Source organism: Microcaecilia unicolor, chromosome 3 (genome assembly GCF_901765095.1).
Source record: "Microcaecilia unicolor chromosome 3, aMicUni1.1, whole genome shotgun sequence".
Lineage (NCBI taxonomy): Eukaryota > Metazoa > Chordata > Amphibia > Gymnophiona > Siphonopidae > Microcaecilia > Microcaecilia unicolor.
This window is the reverse complement of record NC_044033.1, coordinates 462056824-462074877: the sequence shown is the minus strand read 5'-3', so window position 1 is coordinate 462074877 and position 18054 is coordinate 462056824. Positions and strand designations below refer to the sequence as shown.

General features: G+C 40.5%; 1 protein-coding gene across 1 annotated transcript in view; it reads left to right on the top strand.

Annotated features, from left to right (window-relative positions):
• LOC115464806 (collagen alpha-1(IX) chain-like) overlaps positions 1-10609 on the top strand; it is a 97033-nt gene extending 86424 nt beyond the window's left edge. Inside the window, exons 17-18 of the mRNA XM_030195166.1 lie at positions 1098-1175; positions 10416-10609. Coding sequence (XP_030051026.1) covers positions 1098-1175; positions 10416-10609 — 272 coding nt within the window. The remainder of the gene's footprint in view (positions 1-1097; positions 1176-10415) is intronic.
• Positions 10610-18054: the final 7445 nt, after the last annotated feature.

Here is an 18054-nt window from a genome sequence, read left to right as displayed (position 1 = left end):
CCCTCCCCACCCCAGCGAAAGAACCCCCCGGGTGCACGCCGCTGGGGGGGGGGGGGGTGCCGCGCACCGGTCAGCGTCGTTCATTTCCATGCTCCCTCTGCCCCGGAACAGGTTACCCTGTTCCGGGGCAGAGGGAGCATGGAAACGAACAACGCTGACTGGCGCGCGGCACCCCCCAGCGGCGTGGACCCAGGGCGGACCGCCCCCCGCCCCCCTTGCTACGCCACAGATGCTATCCCATTAGAGGTGATATTAAGACCACTAACCAGGTAGCTAACTGGGGGGCCCTTTTACTAAGGCGCGCCTGAAAGTGGCATGCGCTGGTGTAGGCGTATGTTTTGGACCCATGCTGGTCAATTTACTCAGCGATCCTGGAAAGAAAAGCATTTTTTTATGTGCTGGAAAATGGATGTGCAGCAAAATTAAAACAAGCACATGTCCATTTTTGGTCTGAGCCCTTACCACCACCCGATGACTTAGCAGTAAGGTCTCATGAGCTAATCGGGCGGTAAGCATCCAGCATGCATCAACTGATGATTACTGCCAGGTAAGCGCCATATAGATAATATTTTCTACCGCGCATTTTGGATGCACGCCATAAATGGAATTACTACACAGGGCACGTGGTAGCCGGGTGGTAGTGCCAATTTGACATGTGTTGGACGTGCTTAGGTGCCTACGTGCCTTTTTAAAAGGGCCTCCCATCTGCTGTCCTAATTTTAGGGTCCTTTTACTAAGGCACACCAGTGTTTTTAGCGCATGCTAAAAATTAGCATGCGCTAAATGCTAGAGACACCCATAGGAATATATGGGTGTCTCTAGCGTTTACTGCTCGCTGAAAATGCTAGCACACCTTTGTAAAAGACCCCCTTATTCGGTATTACCCAGTTAACAGTCTGAAATGATGGCTAACTAGACCTGAGTATTGCTTACACGTTCTACATTTAGGGTATTACTTGCTGTGTCCTGGTTAATTTAGGAGATTAATTTAGGCGCATAAATTTAGGAGCTCAGCATTTTCTGAATACTGGGCTCAAAGAGTATAAGTAAAAGGTTTGTTGTAATGAGAATGAACATTTTGCATTTTTAAATTTCAGGTGAATCTGGAGACAAAGGAGATAAGGGCCTCAAAGGCTATGGGCTTGTAGGTTTTGAAGGAGACCAAGGTCCCAGAGGTAATTACTATATACTTACAAAGATCCAGAATGTGGGCACAGGAATTGGTTTGAGAATATTGAGCACTGAAAAGATGGTGCTCTCCTATCAACCCATGATGCTGTTGGATAGAAAAATACTTGAAAAAAAAGATTTTAATTCTCTTTCTACAATCTGATAAATAAGTACAGCATGATTAATCTTTTTGATCACATAAAAATCTTGTGTCAAGTCTTTTTATAAAAATTTGTCTTGCATTGATCAGCTTTTAATAAATATCCCTGTGTTGAAACTTCATAGGTCATTTCCCCCTTTTTCGTACTTTTGGTTCTTGTTTGTTTTCTCAGGGGGGGGGGGGGGTATCTTCTGCTATATTTTTGTTGTTTTTGGCATAAAAATCCTGCTCAGATATCAGGTTACATTTCTTACTGTATATTGTGAACTGTGCTATATATTATCTTTATTAAAACCTTCTAGTAGTTTTTCTCAACCTAGATATGGTCCAATCCACACAGCCCATTTTCACATGGTTCCTCAGTCCCTCTCCCATCCTTTTTCCCTCCATTCCTTTCACCCACTTCCTTATTTTGTCATCACAATAATAACTCAGTCATACATATTCTTCGAGAACACAGTGGATATAAATGACCACAGTATCCATAAGAAATCAAATCAGCTAAACAGCCTGTTGTGGAATAGGAAAATGGTTTATTGTGTGGTAGAATTCAGGATACAGAGCTTTAATTTCCACCTTATACTGTAGAAATATGAACAAGTTTATAATTTATTAATTTAAAAACATTTCAATGCTGCATTATTACTAAAACCTAAGCAGCGTAAAACATACTTACATATTTAGTTTATGTCAAATAAAACAGCATAAAAATAAAATGACAGCAAACCATAAAAACGGCAATAAAATATTGCTTGGTTTCTAGGCTCATCTTATGAATCATCTATCTTTATCAACATCATCCCCCTGATATTGTTAAAAGAGAAGGAAAGGCTAATCTGAAAAAGTGCACATTCAATTTCATTCTGAATGCTAGAAAATTACCCATATTGTAGATCTAAGTTCACAGTTGTTCCACAATGCACAGCTTGCAAATACAAATGTTTGTGATCATGTTTCAATCAGTCATGCATGACAGACCATGCATTCATTGTAAAAGACTATTTTAAATTTAATATTTATTAAAGTTTTTCCAAAAATTCCAAATAAGGAATTCCAATCATCAAATAAACATGGAACATCTAAAAGATTTTATCCTTTTGATCTAAGTGTACAAGTGAGTTGATAAATGGTCACCATAGCTGAAATGCATGCAGGAGTTTCGTCATTTAAAGCTTTATGACTTAATGAAAGGACTTTGATTATAACTCACCATGCAAGTGTGAGCTAACGTAAAGAATACAAGAACGGGAGCATATGTTCAAACTTACTTGCTCCATGTATCAAAGAATCCGGGGAATTTTGAAAAATTTGAATTGAACAAAAAATATCATCAGGAAGTCCCAAATAAGCCCCATTGCAATAATCGAGGCATGATATAACTAATGGCTGAGAGGGGAAGTTATCAAGATGGGTTATTATGACAGAACAGTGTGTTTTAAGCCTGTAAAACTGCCTTATTTCCTGAAGTGAATTTCTCTTGTTTGGCCAGCAGGTGGTACATGTTTATATTTTGAAGCTCCTGCAGAACCAAGGCTGTTTTCTATGTTTAAGCCTTTTGGAAAGGAAGTCTGCAGTATACTTTTAAAACTTGTTGATCTGGGCTTTTATTGGCCCAGGAGCTCATTTTCATTTGGAATTTACTGGCTTTTTCTCCAGTCAGCCAGGGAGAAGAGAGAGACAGACAGATCTCTTTGCTGAGGCCCTATGATCAGTTATATTTGATAGTCTGTGAGCAGCATATTTACTGATCTCCCCAGGTATTTTTAGAAAGTAAACAAATGTTTAGATAGTGTTATAATTGATCCATATTTCAGTTACCTGTTTGCTGATTGCACTTTTTTTGTTCATTGTTCTAATTTTTAAGACAATAAATTTTCAGTTTGTTGATTCTACCTGTCTGGACTGATAAAGAATCCTGGTGGTTTGTGTGTTGGGTCTGTGAGTGCTTTCTGGGAACTGTGGGACCAGTGGGAGTGTGGGCTCTAGTAACCTAGAAATCACTGGGGATAATTTGAGAGCAGGAGATTCACTCAGAGGTGGTTGTGACCCAGTCGGTGAGAGGAGGGTGCAATTGTAGAGCACAAGTGGCAGGTGCAGGCGGACCTGAGCTGTGCTGGAGATAGACCCTCTAAGTGGTCATGGGTTAACCCCAGGTGGGTGGTTAGGTGTTTCCTGACAGTTATTTTACCACAAGTGGTGCTATTTTAGCATACAGTCTCATTGCATAAAATGGGATCCTGTGCTAAAATAGCATGATTGTGGTAATATAACCTGTCTTAATGGTAGCCCACTGATAACTTTCCTTCTGAACCACTTATGGAAATTGTCAGCATCCAAGAATGATTTTAATCACTATGGGCCCCTTTTACTAAGCAGCAGTAAGCCCAATGCGGACTTACCACTCGCTAAACAGGAAGTACCGCCGGCTAAGGTAGCTGCCCAGCGGTACTTCCCACTCCTAGTGTGCTGTCATATCCGGTGCTACAAAAAGTTTTTTATTTTTATAGCGCCAGAGTGTATCTGGCAGTAATCGGGCAGTGACGGTAAGGGCTTCCCCTGAAATGGCCACGCAGCAAGTGCTTTACTTGCCGCATGGCTATTTCCTGCAGGAAAGAGAGATTTCCCTTTTACCCACTGCTGTAAAAGTGGGCCTAGGCGCACATGAAAAACACACGCTGATGCCAGCGCAGGCACCCTTTTGCTGCAGCTTGGTAAAAGGAGCCCTATATCAGCCATAGCTTTAAAAAGGCCCTACCTATTACATCCTTAATGTGTGATCGCATCAACTCCCAAATTCTTAGATTCAAAAGTGTTGGAAGGAGTCTATTCATCTGTTTTCAGATGTCTTAGTTTGTTCCTAATCAGAGCTCTATTTAATAGTGTAATCATGGTCTTTTCAATATGTAGACACATTGTGTTTACTGACATCCAAGTATTTATCAATTTCATACAGACTACTATAGATTCCAGTGCTGCTGAGATGGAATCATCCAATGGTGCTAAAAATTGTATATCGCCAACTTATAAGGCCTAAACTTGCAAACAGGTGTCAAACAGGGGTAATGTAGATGTTAAACAGTATGGCTTACAGGGAGGAACTCTGATGAACATGTTACTGCAAAGAAAACCGGGTTATCCTTGTATTCCCCATTCTAATCTGTTGCTGGTGTTTTGAAACACTATCTTAAATGCCTGTTGCTGGGGTTCTAAAACAACAGAGGCTAACTGCTTTGTAAGAATGTAATGACTGATAGTGTCAAATGCTGCTAGGATATAAAGTTGAATTTGAAAACAGGAATTACCTTTATTAAAACTCCTGTGAATAATATTAGATAACAACGTCATTAGGGTCTCTGTGAAATAGCAACATAGATATTCATATTGTCCCCATTAAAAGTTCCTGAAACCCCTCCTGACTCCCCCATGAGTTCCAATCCTCCTACCACCTCCAACCAAGAGTATCTGAGCTTCCTCCCAACCCTCCATGATGAGTTTTGATCCCCCTTCCAACCCTCCATGTGTTCTGATCCTCTTCCTGACCCCTTCAAGAGGCAGAGGTAGCACATTGGATCCTGGCATCATTCCAGAGAGTAGCAGAGGGGGACTACTGCTACCTAGGAACACTTACATGAATCATTTGTACTCAGGTAGGCCTCAGGGTGTGGGGGAGAGTAGGGCTCTGGGGAACTGCAGTTGTGTCCACCGTTGAATTAGGTAAAGCACCTAAAGTATCATCATAAAAAACAGTCAAGGGTCAAGTGTATGACTTAACAACAGGCCTCTCTTAGCCATAAAAGCCAACATCCATACCATATCACACTAAGGTTCTGGTATCTTCTTTGCTCACCACATTATTCAAACTGCTGGCTACTGTGTGATCTTGGATATGACCAAACTCTGGCATGAATACTCTGACTAATGTCAATTAAAAAAAATCTTGTTCAAATAGTGGCATTTGTCATAACTGTCAGCCCTGTATGGGGGTGGGGGGTGGTGTTAGGTGGGAATAAAGTGGTAGGTAAAACATTGAGGACAGGTGGCAGCCATAGCTGAAATAGCCCAAAGGCTGCTACTTTCAAAATCCATTAAAATCTAGGCGGCTTACAGTCTAAATTACAGAAAAGGAAAAAGGAAGGGGAGAAAGGACATAACAAGTGTGTGTGTGTGTGTGGGGGGGGGGGGGGGGGATAGAATGAGTTGAGAATCTTAAAGCTTTCAGGTGAATGAGATGTTACTAATCGGGAGAGGTAGATGATACGATGAGGCAGTGGTAACCAATGTGCTGACTTCAGGAGAAGTGCTGCATGGTCAAACTTTCTTGCCCCTCTAATCAATTTTTTTATTTTTTTATTTTATTCTTTATTAATTTCTTAACATTTACAAGACAAACTTATAAATTGCAACACAGCATGAATTACATAGATCGAATTTTGAGTTATATTATTGAAGTTTGTCAAAATTATTGGTATATAGTCTATGCATTCGAAACAAAGAAAACCTTTTATAAGAAATTCTTTAAGTGCTTCCTTAGACCACCATTATTTGTAAGGGGGTGGATAAAGTAGATGAGAAGATCAAATCAGGTATTTCAAAAAGAGAAAAGGCATATGGCCTGGCCCTAAAACCCAGAATTACACTACCATATCTTAATTACTTTACACCAACTATCTAGACAGCTTTTTACTTTCTATAAACATTTTAAGTTGTTCTGGCTCATAAAAAACATATTTATTTCCCAAATATTTTATACAACATTTACAGGGATATGCCAACAGAAAATTAGCTCCCATAGATTTAACTTCTTCTCTATAAGCAAGGAAAATTTTCCTACGGTCCTGTGTACTTCTTGCCACATCCGGAAATATCCATATCTTTTGACCACAAAATAGTTTTTGAGATTTTTTAAAATAAAGTTTCAACAACGCATTTAAATCTTGCTCAAAAACAAAAGATATCAAAAGAGTCCTTTGATTTAAAACTTCCGACATGGATTCCTCCAACAAAGCCGATATATCCTGAAGATTCAATTCTAGAGGTTGAGCATTCTCTATTGGATTCGCCTTGGATTGTTTAATTTCAGGAAGGTAATATATTTTATTAATCGGTGGTATAGCTGATTGCGGATATGCCAAAACTTCAAGCAGGTATTTTTTAAAGAAATCCATCGGTGAAATTCCAATAGCAATAGGAAAGTTTAATATCCTCAAGTTTAAACGTCTATTATAGTTCTCTATTTGTTCCAACTTTGAAGCCATCTTTATTTTATCAATTATCAATGCTTCTGTAACCTTTTTAAGAGAGGTAATTTCTGTTTGGGTCTGTACACTTTGGGCTAACGATTCTTGTTTAGCAGACTCAAGAGCTTGGGTTAAAGAATCTATTTTGTTAACCATCGACGCTGTATCTTGAGCTGTTTTAGTGACAGTTTTAGTTAAGTTTTGAATAGCTGCCCAGATAGTTTGCAAAGTTACCGCTTGGGGAGCAGCGAGCTCCAAGGTCATCTCCTCTGCTTCCTGGGGCACGGCACCGCAGTCTGAGGCCCTCCGGTCACCGCCTTCCGATTCTGTTGAGTCCTCATCGCGGCCTGAAGATTTGCAGGGCAAAGCGGTGGATTAAGTTCCGGTGGGGACAAGGATGTTTCAGCCCCTAGTGGAGACGCCGCTCCTCCGGTCGCTCCAATCGCAGGGTCCATCTCACCGGTTCCAGCTGGGGTGCTCGAAAGGAATCGCAGGAGAGTTTGTTGAGTAGGGGTAGGAACAAGGGCTGGCCGCGGTAAGCCCTTTACCATCCCCTTTCTCTTGGTATGCGGCATTAGGAAAAACTCTCGACGTGAAAGTCTAAGAGAACAGCAAACTCGACCCGCAACGCCTCAAGCACGAGCCGCCATCTTGACTCCACCCCCTCCCTTTCCTGTAATCAATTTTATGGCTGTATTTTGTAATAATTGCAACTGTCGGACATCTTTCATCCTCAGACCATTGTAAAGTTTTTTGCAATAATCTAGTTGACTAATACTGAAGCTTCTGCTTTGGCTGCCAATGCTTTATCACATACATTTTAAGGCACTGGTTTTGGTTTATCGTGTTTTATATGCAGTAGCCCCATAGTATTTTGTTCAAGCCATTCATGTTTACAACCCATGATGAGCTTTGTGCTCAGAGAATGTAATGCGCTTGTCATTGGATGCGGTTGGGAAAGTTCATTATGTTGCAATGAGTCTATCTGCCTTCTCTGTTGTGGGGGTTCATTTATAGAATGCCCTTCTGGCACCACTTCGCCTATGCAGCAAGGTGGCTCAGTTTAACCAATTGTTAAAAATACAGTTCTTTGCAGAAGTTTTTTTATGTAATAGCAGTGGATGGTATGGATTAGAAGCAAAACAATACTTTTGGGTTATAAATGTATGTGTTTTATGTGATATGTTATTATCTTGTTTTTTGTTTTTCTTATATATGTTTTAAATTGTAAATCACCTAGGTTATAGGTAATACAGAAAATTAAAAAATAAAAATAGATAATGATGAAAGAGTGGATCAATATATTTAGGCCCATAGGGTGTAGCACTGGAATACAGAGCACTACCTACCCAACAAAGAGGCTGCACATTCCATTCCAATCTTCTCCCCACCCCCCTCCTGGTTCAGCTGACCAGGAAGGCATCCCTGGAGGGAATCACAATTCCAGGATAAAGGTGATATCTCAATCCAGTGCCGCTAAGAAGCCACCTTCCACCCTTGATGCGCCACGAGGACACACCAAAGTAGACGTACCTCCATGGACTGATTAACAAAAATGTCCATCAGCCTGGTAGAGACAGAAGCTGCCTATGAATTGGTATTCTGCAGCTTAGCTTTCATTTGTGAAGGAAATTTAAATCCCCCCAAAATCAAGCAGGAGTGCTGCATAGCCCTATGCCTCTAAGCCACCATTTTGGATCGCCCCAGGACAATATTTTTGATTACGATAGAATATAAAACAATAACCAGATGTGGAGGTAAATTTTAAAAAGGATATAGAAATCAAAATTGAGACTTCCAGGTTGGAATATATTAATATCTGCTAGTATTTTAGAATAGGATCTGTTGACGTAGATCCTGTTCGAAAATACTGTATATGCAGGAATAGATGTTTATGTGCTGATTACTTGCAGCAGGAACATCCATTAGGGAGGGAGATAGGCACCAATATGTAGCTGTGATCACTTACTCCATGCCTATGGCAGGGATAAGTGTTTGCGGCTGTCTTGCAGCAATTTTGCGCAGAACTGACACTATTCTGTTAATTATGCATGAATCTGGCAATTTCACCCATTGCCTGCCTACACTCCACTCTTGTGTATGCCTCCTCTGCACAAATGTAGGAATGGCAATGCCGCATATATTACAGAACAGCACCAGCCACATACATGGATAAGTGCCAATTTGTGGTGCCTGTTTCCCTACATATCTACTACTATTCTGTAACATATGCGGATATTGGTGCTAATTTATAGAATTGCCTTTCACATCTTAGGTACCAGTTCTTCCCTGGCCTCTGCTCTTTACACATCAAGAGGAGAGCTTCACAGCCAAGCTTGAGTAAAATAACACCCAGCTAATTGGTACCTGTGTACTGTGTCACCTGGACCTGTAAATACTATGCAAAAAGGAGTTAGACTGAAGCATGCAGGTGTCAGGTCCACTACCCTGTCTGGATTGTTAGAGGGACTGGGGACCCCTCTTCATATCTTCTACTTGTGATGAGAAAGTTATTTCTGGGCTATACTTGTGATTTACAGCAAGGAACATCGTATGGATTGAGGATTGTAGTAATTATCACCTCTGTAGAAAACCTGAGGGTCCTGATACAGCTAATTGGATCCCCAATCATGAAATCACCTTCTGAGCTCACATTTAAATGTCCTGTGCGCAAGTGCCTGGGCGTGCTTGCAGTTTAGGGCGGGAACCACGTTGATCATCCCACGTTGTTAAAAGCGTGCGCAAAAACGGCGATAATGGGCTTGCGCGCTCGTGTCGACTTTTGATCATGAGCACCTCAGTCTCCCTGAATCTCACCACCATTGTCAGCCAACTTGCAAGTGTTAATCATTTGCTAAATGTCTAGGCTCCTTAAAGTGAGCTGACAATCTTGTCTGCACCCTGCAGCAGGAGCAAGCATAGTGAGAACTGTGTATAACCCCTGCCACATAGGAGATAAGTAAAGAGAAGCTCTGCTGACAACCAGAAGTGAAAAGCTTAAAAGACAAATAGCTTTTGCTTTTACAAGAGTTGTTTGTTTGGCTTTGCCACCGCTGCTTTATAAGTGGTTTAAAGTATCAAGTAAATGTTAGGTTCAGAACCACATATTTGGAGTGAGCTGAGTTATTGAGTGGATGTGTATAAAAGTGTGAACTGCTTATTTGGCCTCCTAGATCATTCCAGTCCTGCCTTGGTCCTGACAATCAATAAATTTGTTTGTGTACCTGGCTCCCACTACTCAGGGCACACACTAGGTAGATGCCTTTATATTTGCCAGAACCCATGGTCACACCTGGTCACACCTATTTCACTTTTCCCCTTCCCTCCCACTAACTGTTCTTCTTTCCATCCTGTGCTGCTGCACAGACCTTATACCAATTTATTATTCTTACGAATATAGCATTGTCTGGATTCCTCTATCTAACTTACTGCTTTGCATGCTGGGAAGAGGTAGACAGGGGGACCAACTAGCATTGCCATCCATATTATGCAGCTCCCTTTCTGTTCTAGTTGGGATTACAACATTTGAAAAAGGCCTGAAAGAAACTGAGATGTAACAGTGAGCGAGTTATTAGATGGCAGAAATATTGCCCATTATTTTATCCTCTATTTCAATGTAGTCTTGTAGTCTAAATACTAGAAGCTGCTGACAGGCCATTTATTCTGGATAGATGTGTGTGTGTGTGTGTGTGTGTGTGTGTATATATATATATATATATATATATATATATGAAGTGTGTACTTGTATAGCACTTCAGATATATATACACTTCAGATATATCTGATTGAATTAATTTTTTTTATGAAAAGCTAACTTAGTTGTTATTATCTTTTTCCAACTGTTTAAGGTGAAAGAGGGAGACCTGGACTTGCATTTGATGGAACTCCTGGACTGCTGGGCACACGAGGATATATGGGGCAACGTGGTTTGAGAGGCTATTCAGGGCCAAGAGGACCTCCAGGCAAATGTGTAACTGGTTGTGATGCAGTCAATCTTTCAAAGAACAGTGAGGAGCAAAGTGGACAGAATGAAGACTTATGAAATGTATCAAAGGCACATGATATAAATAAATGATTAAAATGATTGCCATGATATTCTCATGCACCTTATTTGTTATCTATATTCAGATCTCCTTATCCCATTAATGTGATTGTTGTTGTATTATATTGTAAGCCACATTGAGCCTGCAAATAGGTGGGAAAATGTGGGATATAAATGCAGCAAATAAATAAATAGAAGGCAAGGAAATGTGTTCTCATTAGCGAACCTGGTATGATATCTGCTGAGGCAGAAAGCAAAGTAACAACCAAAATCTTTTATGCAGAGCTACAAGTAATATATATATTTTTTAAGTGGACAAGCTTTGAGATGCTTTTGACTGGGTTTTGAATTATGCTGGGTTACAAGTGAATGAATTTTTGTTCTGGTTAAAATAGTGCAATTGTCAATTTAGATGCGTAGAAATAAAGTTCTACAAATAAATTGAAGGGGGACTGACCAGCTTTAATATACTCTTGACTAACTATGCTTCCTTTATCATGTCAGTGCAAAATGATCCCAGAATACAGGAATGATTTTTAGACTGGATTACATCATCTTCTTTTGATTTGAAAGCCAAAGAAAGATGGGGAAGGCTGATGTGTTCAGATAGGAGTACAGATGATGATGGAGATAAAGAAAGAGCAAAACAATCCAAATGGAAAAAGAACAGATATGGTCCACATGCCTTCCACAGGGAAAGACAAAAAACAAGCAAAGGTGGAAGTACCAAATAACCAAGGCAAACCATGTGTAAAAAGTGTCCAAAACAAACACATGAATATTTATTACAGATTAGCACCCTTTTACATAACTAATATGATTTCTATTCCTTCCAGAAAGCAAACTTTCAGATCATCAGATCGATATTTGCTGAATTTTCCTTCATCGATGGGTGTTTGTATGAAGAAAATTCTATAGGGCTCTTTTCCCTTTCTGGCAGTCCAAATCTGTAATAGTTTACATTTACTCATAAAACATCAATATTTTTATTATCTGTTCCAGAAATGTCTAAAACTTTACCTGTTTGAAAAGTACCTGGACTAAATTTATGATTATCATATGAATCACTGTTTTTAATTTTGCATATTTAAAGTATGATTCTAGTTTATTTATTTCATTGTAAGACGCTTTGAACCTATTTTGGGATTAAGCGAGTTATAAATGCTTAAAATTAGATTAAGATTAGATTTTATAAGAATGACTCTTCATGTACACAAGATGACATATTGTTGGAAAGAACAAGGTAACTTTCTGTTGGGGCAACATGTTTCCAAACATACATACAGTACATGTGTTATTGAGGGGAGTTTGGATTTTTGTGGATGAGGAACATGCTTACATTTAGCTCATATGAACTGCTATACTCTGTCAGACCAAAGGTCCATAACGGTAATGTATGCAGTATGTCACATATTTGAACATTGTCCGTCAGTTGTGTCCCAACTGAGAATAGGTTGAGAACCACTGCCTTGGCAGCATTTAGAAAGCAAAAAAATGCAGATTATTTCAAATGTATGCCCTGGATGCACCACTAGCATGATTTAATAACTTTGTCTTATACATTAGTATTTTTGTCTAAAGTGAATTAGAAATATTACAACAGATGTAGAACCAATAGTCTCTATTAGATGAGAGTGGGACATGACCTTTTTTGCTCAGGATCCCAGATCCTGTCATTCTGCCCCTGTTAGATACGTAACACATTTGAAATTAAGTATCATACAGTTTCTACTAAATATTTTCCACAGGCAAAAAATTGGTGAAATCCAGGGATGACCTTATGAAAGTATAGTTATGTGTTTTGCACATCACCCTCCTTGTGCAAAAATATTTCTCCATAGGCTGTCCCTGGTGAAACCCCTTAATATATCTGGCCTAAAATAAAAGTTTGAAACAAACATAACTGATTTTACAGAGAAATTGTTTTCTTCTGAATTATCACACATAGAGGCAATGAACTAATGAACATTTACCTTCACAAGCATGATAATGTGTAAACAAAAATTCAATTAGTAAGGGTCATTTTATTTATTTTGGGGGAGGGGGATTTAGCTCAAAGAAGCTCAAGGTGCATTATATTTAGGTACAGTAGGAATTTCCCAGTCCCCAGACAGTTTACAATCTAAATGTACTGAAAGATGCTATTACTGGTCCCATTTCATGCTTTTTTAAAAAATATTTTATTTATAATTTTCATCCAAGTTTAATAACTCACAAGAGAAGATTACAATATGAGAAAATTTACAATCTCTATAATATGATCTATTACAATTGAAATGTTTATACTCTACTTTCGACCAGAAATATAAAGTAATGGGATCCAAGAATTCAACAAATTAAAAAAAAACCCAGAATTTTTACAGTGGGGTTGTTGTTACCAAGTAAACCTTCCCTAAGCATATCATACAGTGTGGTCTGGTAATCCTACTACTACATTCACATCCTCTTTTGAGACTAAAAAATCCTCTGTTTAGGATCAAAAAACTGAAATGATTTGGCTTGGTGTAGTACTCTACATATACAAGGAAATTTTAACATATAATTTGCTCCAAGTGCTAAAGTCCTCTGACGTAGTGTTAAAAAAGCACTATGTCTTTTCTGGGTCTCTCTAGCCATATCAGGGAATATGCTTATTTTAGAACCCAAAAAATTAGATTCTAAGTGTCAACATGAAAGTCTTAAGACTGTGTTGTGGTCCATTTCTAAAGCAAAAACAACCAAAACAGTCAACCTCTGGGAAATTACTTCCAAAGATGATTCAAGAAATGATGTCAGGTTCATACCTTCTCCTCTGTTCGGTTGGAGAGTCTCTGTATTTGATTTATTTTGTAGGTATTGTACCCGGACAATAGGAGGCAAGGAATCACTTGCCATTCCTAATACCTCAGTCAGATATTTTTTCACCATATCAATCGGGGAAATTAAGGGAGGTCTTGGAAAATTTGTGAATCTCAAATTGTTTTCTAGATTTATTTTCAAGATATTCTAAACATTGTAACATATAATTTTTATCCCTAATTGAGGTTTGACTAATAACTTCCAAAGATTGCATTTTCTCTCCCAATTGTTCTATTTTAGAAGTGTGTTGATTAGTTGTCTGTGCTTGCTGGAGAGCAACTTGGGATAATAGCTCAATTTCAGCTGAATTCTTTATTGTTTGTTGTTGTAAAGAGGAATGCAAGGCAGCAGTTTGATCCCAAAGTGACTCTAATGTCACCACGGCAGGCTTTTTTGCATATTCCGCTTGAAAAACCAGAGGGGGGCATTAGCAATTTGCCTCAGTGTACTCACAGTCTGCTCTTCCACCGAGTCAGCCCTCGATGTTAACACAGTTGAAGATAGGCTCCCTCCCTGCTCTCTCGGCTCCTCTTCAGGAAGCCGTGACACAGGACTTTCTCCAGCTTCCAACCCTCTTGGTTGCGGGGGAGCCATGCGCATGATGGGGCTGAAAGAAACCCCGTCTACACTGTCGGCCAGCTCATTAGTTCCGGCTCCGATAGCAGGGGAAGATGTTTGACTCAGGCCAGAAACCACTCCAAATTGCTCCAGTGTTGGCTGCTGTAGAAGGTGGGTTCCACTCGGAGTTGAGGAATTAACCCAAGTTTTCCCTCTCCTTTTCCCCATAATCATAGGGAATCAAAGCCCTCCCGCAGCGTTCCTGGGAGAACAAATTGAGCGCGTCTGGTACAACAGCTCTCTAGGCAGCCATCTTGGATCTCAAATCCACTTGGGTAGCCAATAAGTGCGCCTTCCCCATTTCATGCTAAGAAACTTGTTTAGCATGGCTGTACTTTGTAGGGAATTTATCTGTAAGTTTGTACCTGAGACGATGGAGGCTTACGTCATGTGCCCAAAGTCACTAAAGTAGCAGTGGGATTTGAACTCTGGCTTCTTTGGTTCTTAGACTGATATTCTAACCATGGAGCTTCCCCCATGAAACAAGAATAAGAACAACAAAACAATTTCAATAACAGTGGGAACAATGATGCAACAATCAGAACAAAGAGGAGCTTTGTGTCTGATAGCCTCCTAATCAAGAGAAAAAACATCTTTTCAAAAATAAGGACCACACCCCAACCCCAACCCCAACCCCAACCCCTCCCCATTATTTATTTATTTATTTATTACAACATATTCAATATGAAGTTATGGGCTCTGGGAGAAAGGGAATGTATATAAGGACCCCACACAAACAAGAACTGCTTATTGCATTCCAAGGACACCCCCACCCTCTGCTTCTCCATCAACATAATATGGTGAAAAAATTATGCCAATTCCAAAAAGAAGGAGGGTCAGGAATAGTCCAAACCTTTAAAATAATCTTTTCCCCCAAAAGGGTTCTTTGTAAATAAGCAGAGTTTCCAAGTCACACACCGTATCCTCCATGTTAATTACTCTCTGCTACATCGCTTGGAAATCTTTACTAAAGGTAGTAAAGTTATTTTCCATTTGATATAGCTAATATGCATTGAAAATATTTTCCCATGATAGATTCCATAGCTGCGCACATCTCCGGTGCCCATATGGAGCTGGGAGCCAGAGATGAGGGCACGCTCTTCTCTGCCATTTTTGTGTCTGTTGTGTGGTCCTTCTTCTGTTATTTTTTGGTAAGACTTGAGGCCATCCAACCACCAGACCATCACCAGAACAGTAATTGGGGTGCAAAGATGGGAGAATAATTCCACCCAAAGTCGAAAAGAGACCGATGTTGCCAATTAAATGCAGATTAAGCTTGGGTGTGCAGGAGCCCTCAGCCTTCTGTCCTCACTCCACCATGTCCCTACCAGAAGTCGCCAAAATGTACTTTAAGGTTGAAGAAGTTCTGTTTATGGACTCCAAGATCAGATTGTTTTCAGATATCTGTTGGGGCACACAAAAGAGGGAAAAGCAATTTTTGTTATTAAGATCAAGGTTAATTCAAATGAAGGCTGTTTATTACATTTCTCTTGTCAGTGTGTAGTTATTTATTCAGACCTCCCAGTTGTTTATATGCAGCCCTGGAAGTGGAGGAGGAGAGAATAACTAGATCATCACTAGACCCTACCTGCCCTTCCAACTACCGCCCCATCTCCCTCCTACCCTTCCTCTCCAAGATACTTGAACGCGCCGTTCACAGCCGCTGCCTTGATTTTCTCTCCTTTCATGCCATCCTCGATCCGCTTCAATCCAGTTTTTGCCCTCTACACTCGACAGAAACGACAATCACTAAAGTCTGTAATGACCTGTTCCTTGCCAAATCCAAAGGTCACTACTCCATCATCCTCCTCCTCGACCTATCCGCCGCTTTTGACACTCAATCATAATTTACTTGTTACACTATCCTCATTTGGGTTCCAAGGCTCTGTCCTCTCCTGGTTCTCCTCTTATCTCTCCCACCGTACCTTCAGAGTACATTCTCATGGATCTTCCTCCACCCCCATCCCGTTCTCTGTTGGAGTTCCTCAGGGACCTGTCCTTGGACCCCTTCTTTTTTCAATCTACACCTCTTCCCTGGGCTCGCTGATCTCATCTCATGGTTTCCAATATCATCTTTATGCTGACGACACCCAGCTTTATCTCTCCACACCAGACATCACTGCGGAAACCCATGTTAAAATATCGGCCTGCTTATCCGACATTGCTGCCTGGATGTCCAACCGCGACCTGAAACTGAACATGGCCAAGACCAAGCTCATTGTCTTCCCACCCAAACCCACTTCTCCTCTCCCTCCACTCTCTATTTCAGTTGATAACACCCTCATCTTCCCCATCTCATCTGCTCGCAACCTCGGAGTCATCTTCGACTCCTCCTTCTCTGCCCATATCCAGCAGACAGCCAAGACCTGTTGCTTCTTTCTCTATAACATCAGCAAAATTCGCCCTTTCCTCTCTGAGAACACCACCCAAACTCTCATCCACTCTCTCATTACCTCTCGCCTTGACTACTGCAACCTACTCCTCACTGGTCTCCCACTTAACCATCTATCCCCCCTTCAATCCAGTCAGAACTCTGCTGCGCGTCTTATATTCCACCTAGACCGATATGCTCATATCACCCCTCTCCTCAAGTCACTTCACTGGCTTCTGATCAGGTACCACATACAGTTCAAGCTTCTCCTACTAACCTACAAATGTACTCGATTTGCAGCCCCTCACTACCTCTCTACCCTCATCTCCCCTTACGCTCCTACCCATATCCTCCGCTCACAGGACAAATCCCTCCTCTCAGTACCCCTCTCCACCACCGCCAACTCCAGACTCCGCCCTTTCTGCCTCGCCTCACCCTATGCTTGGAATAAACTCCCTGAGCCCATACACCAAGCCCCCTCCCTACCCATCTTCAAATCCTTGCTCAAAGCCCACCTCTTCAATGTCGCTTTCGGCACTTAACCATTGTACCTCTATCCAGGAAATCTAGACTGCCTCAATCTTGATTGACTGCACTTTTTGTCCTTTAGATTGTAAGCTCCTTTGAGCAGGGACTGTCCTTCTTTGTTAATTGTACAGCTCTGCGCAACCCTGGTAGTGCTTTAGAAATGTTAAATAGTAGTAGTAGTAGTAAATGATCTAGGGAGTAACTAGTGAGGTAATTAAACTTGCTGACAACACAAAGTTGCTAAATCACAAGAGGATTGTGAAAAATTACAAGAGGAGACTGGGAGACTGGACATCCAAATAGCAGATGACATTTAATGTGAACAAGTACAAAGTGATGCATATGGGAAAGAGGAACCCGAACTATAGTTACGTGATGCAAGGTTCCACATTAGGAGTCAGCTGACCAGGAAAGGGATCTAGGTGTCATAGTTGATGGTACGTTGAAACCCTTTACTCAGTGTGCAGCAGCAGCAGCTAAGAAAGACAATAGAACGTCCAATAGAATGTTAGGTATTATTAGGAAAGGAATGGAAAACAAAAATGAGGACGTTATAATTCGTTTGTATAGCTCCATGGTGTGACCGCATCTCAAATACTGTGTGCAATTCTGGTCACTGCATCTCAGAAAAGATATAGCTGAATTAGAAAAGGTACAGAGAAGGGCAATGAAAATGATAAAGGGGATGGGAAAACTTCCCTATGAGGAACAGCTAAAGCAGCTAGGGCTCTTCAAGCTTGGAGAAGAAACAGCAATGTTAGAAGTCTATAAAACACTGAGTGGAGTGGAATGGATAAATGTGAATTGCTTGTTTACTGTTTCCAAAAATAGTAGGACCAAGGGGAACATATTTCTCCACTCAACATGTAATTAAACTCTGAAATTTGTTGCCAGAGAATGTGTTAAATTCAATTAGCTTTGCAGGATTTTTAAAAAAGTTTGGATACTTTCCTAAAAGAAAAGTCCCTAAGCCATTATTAAAGTGGACATGGGAAAATCCACTTCTTATTTCTAGGATAAGCAGCAAAAAATCTGTTTTACTGATTTGGGATCTTGTCAGGTACTTGCGACCTGGATTGGCCATTGTTGG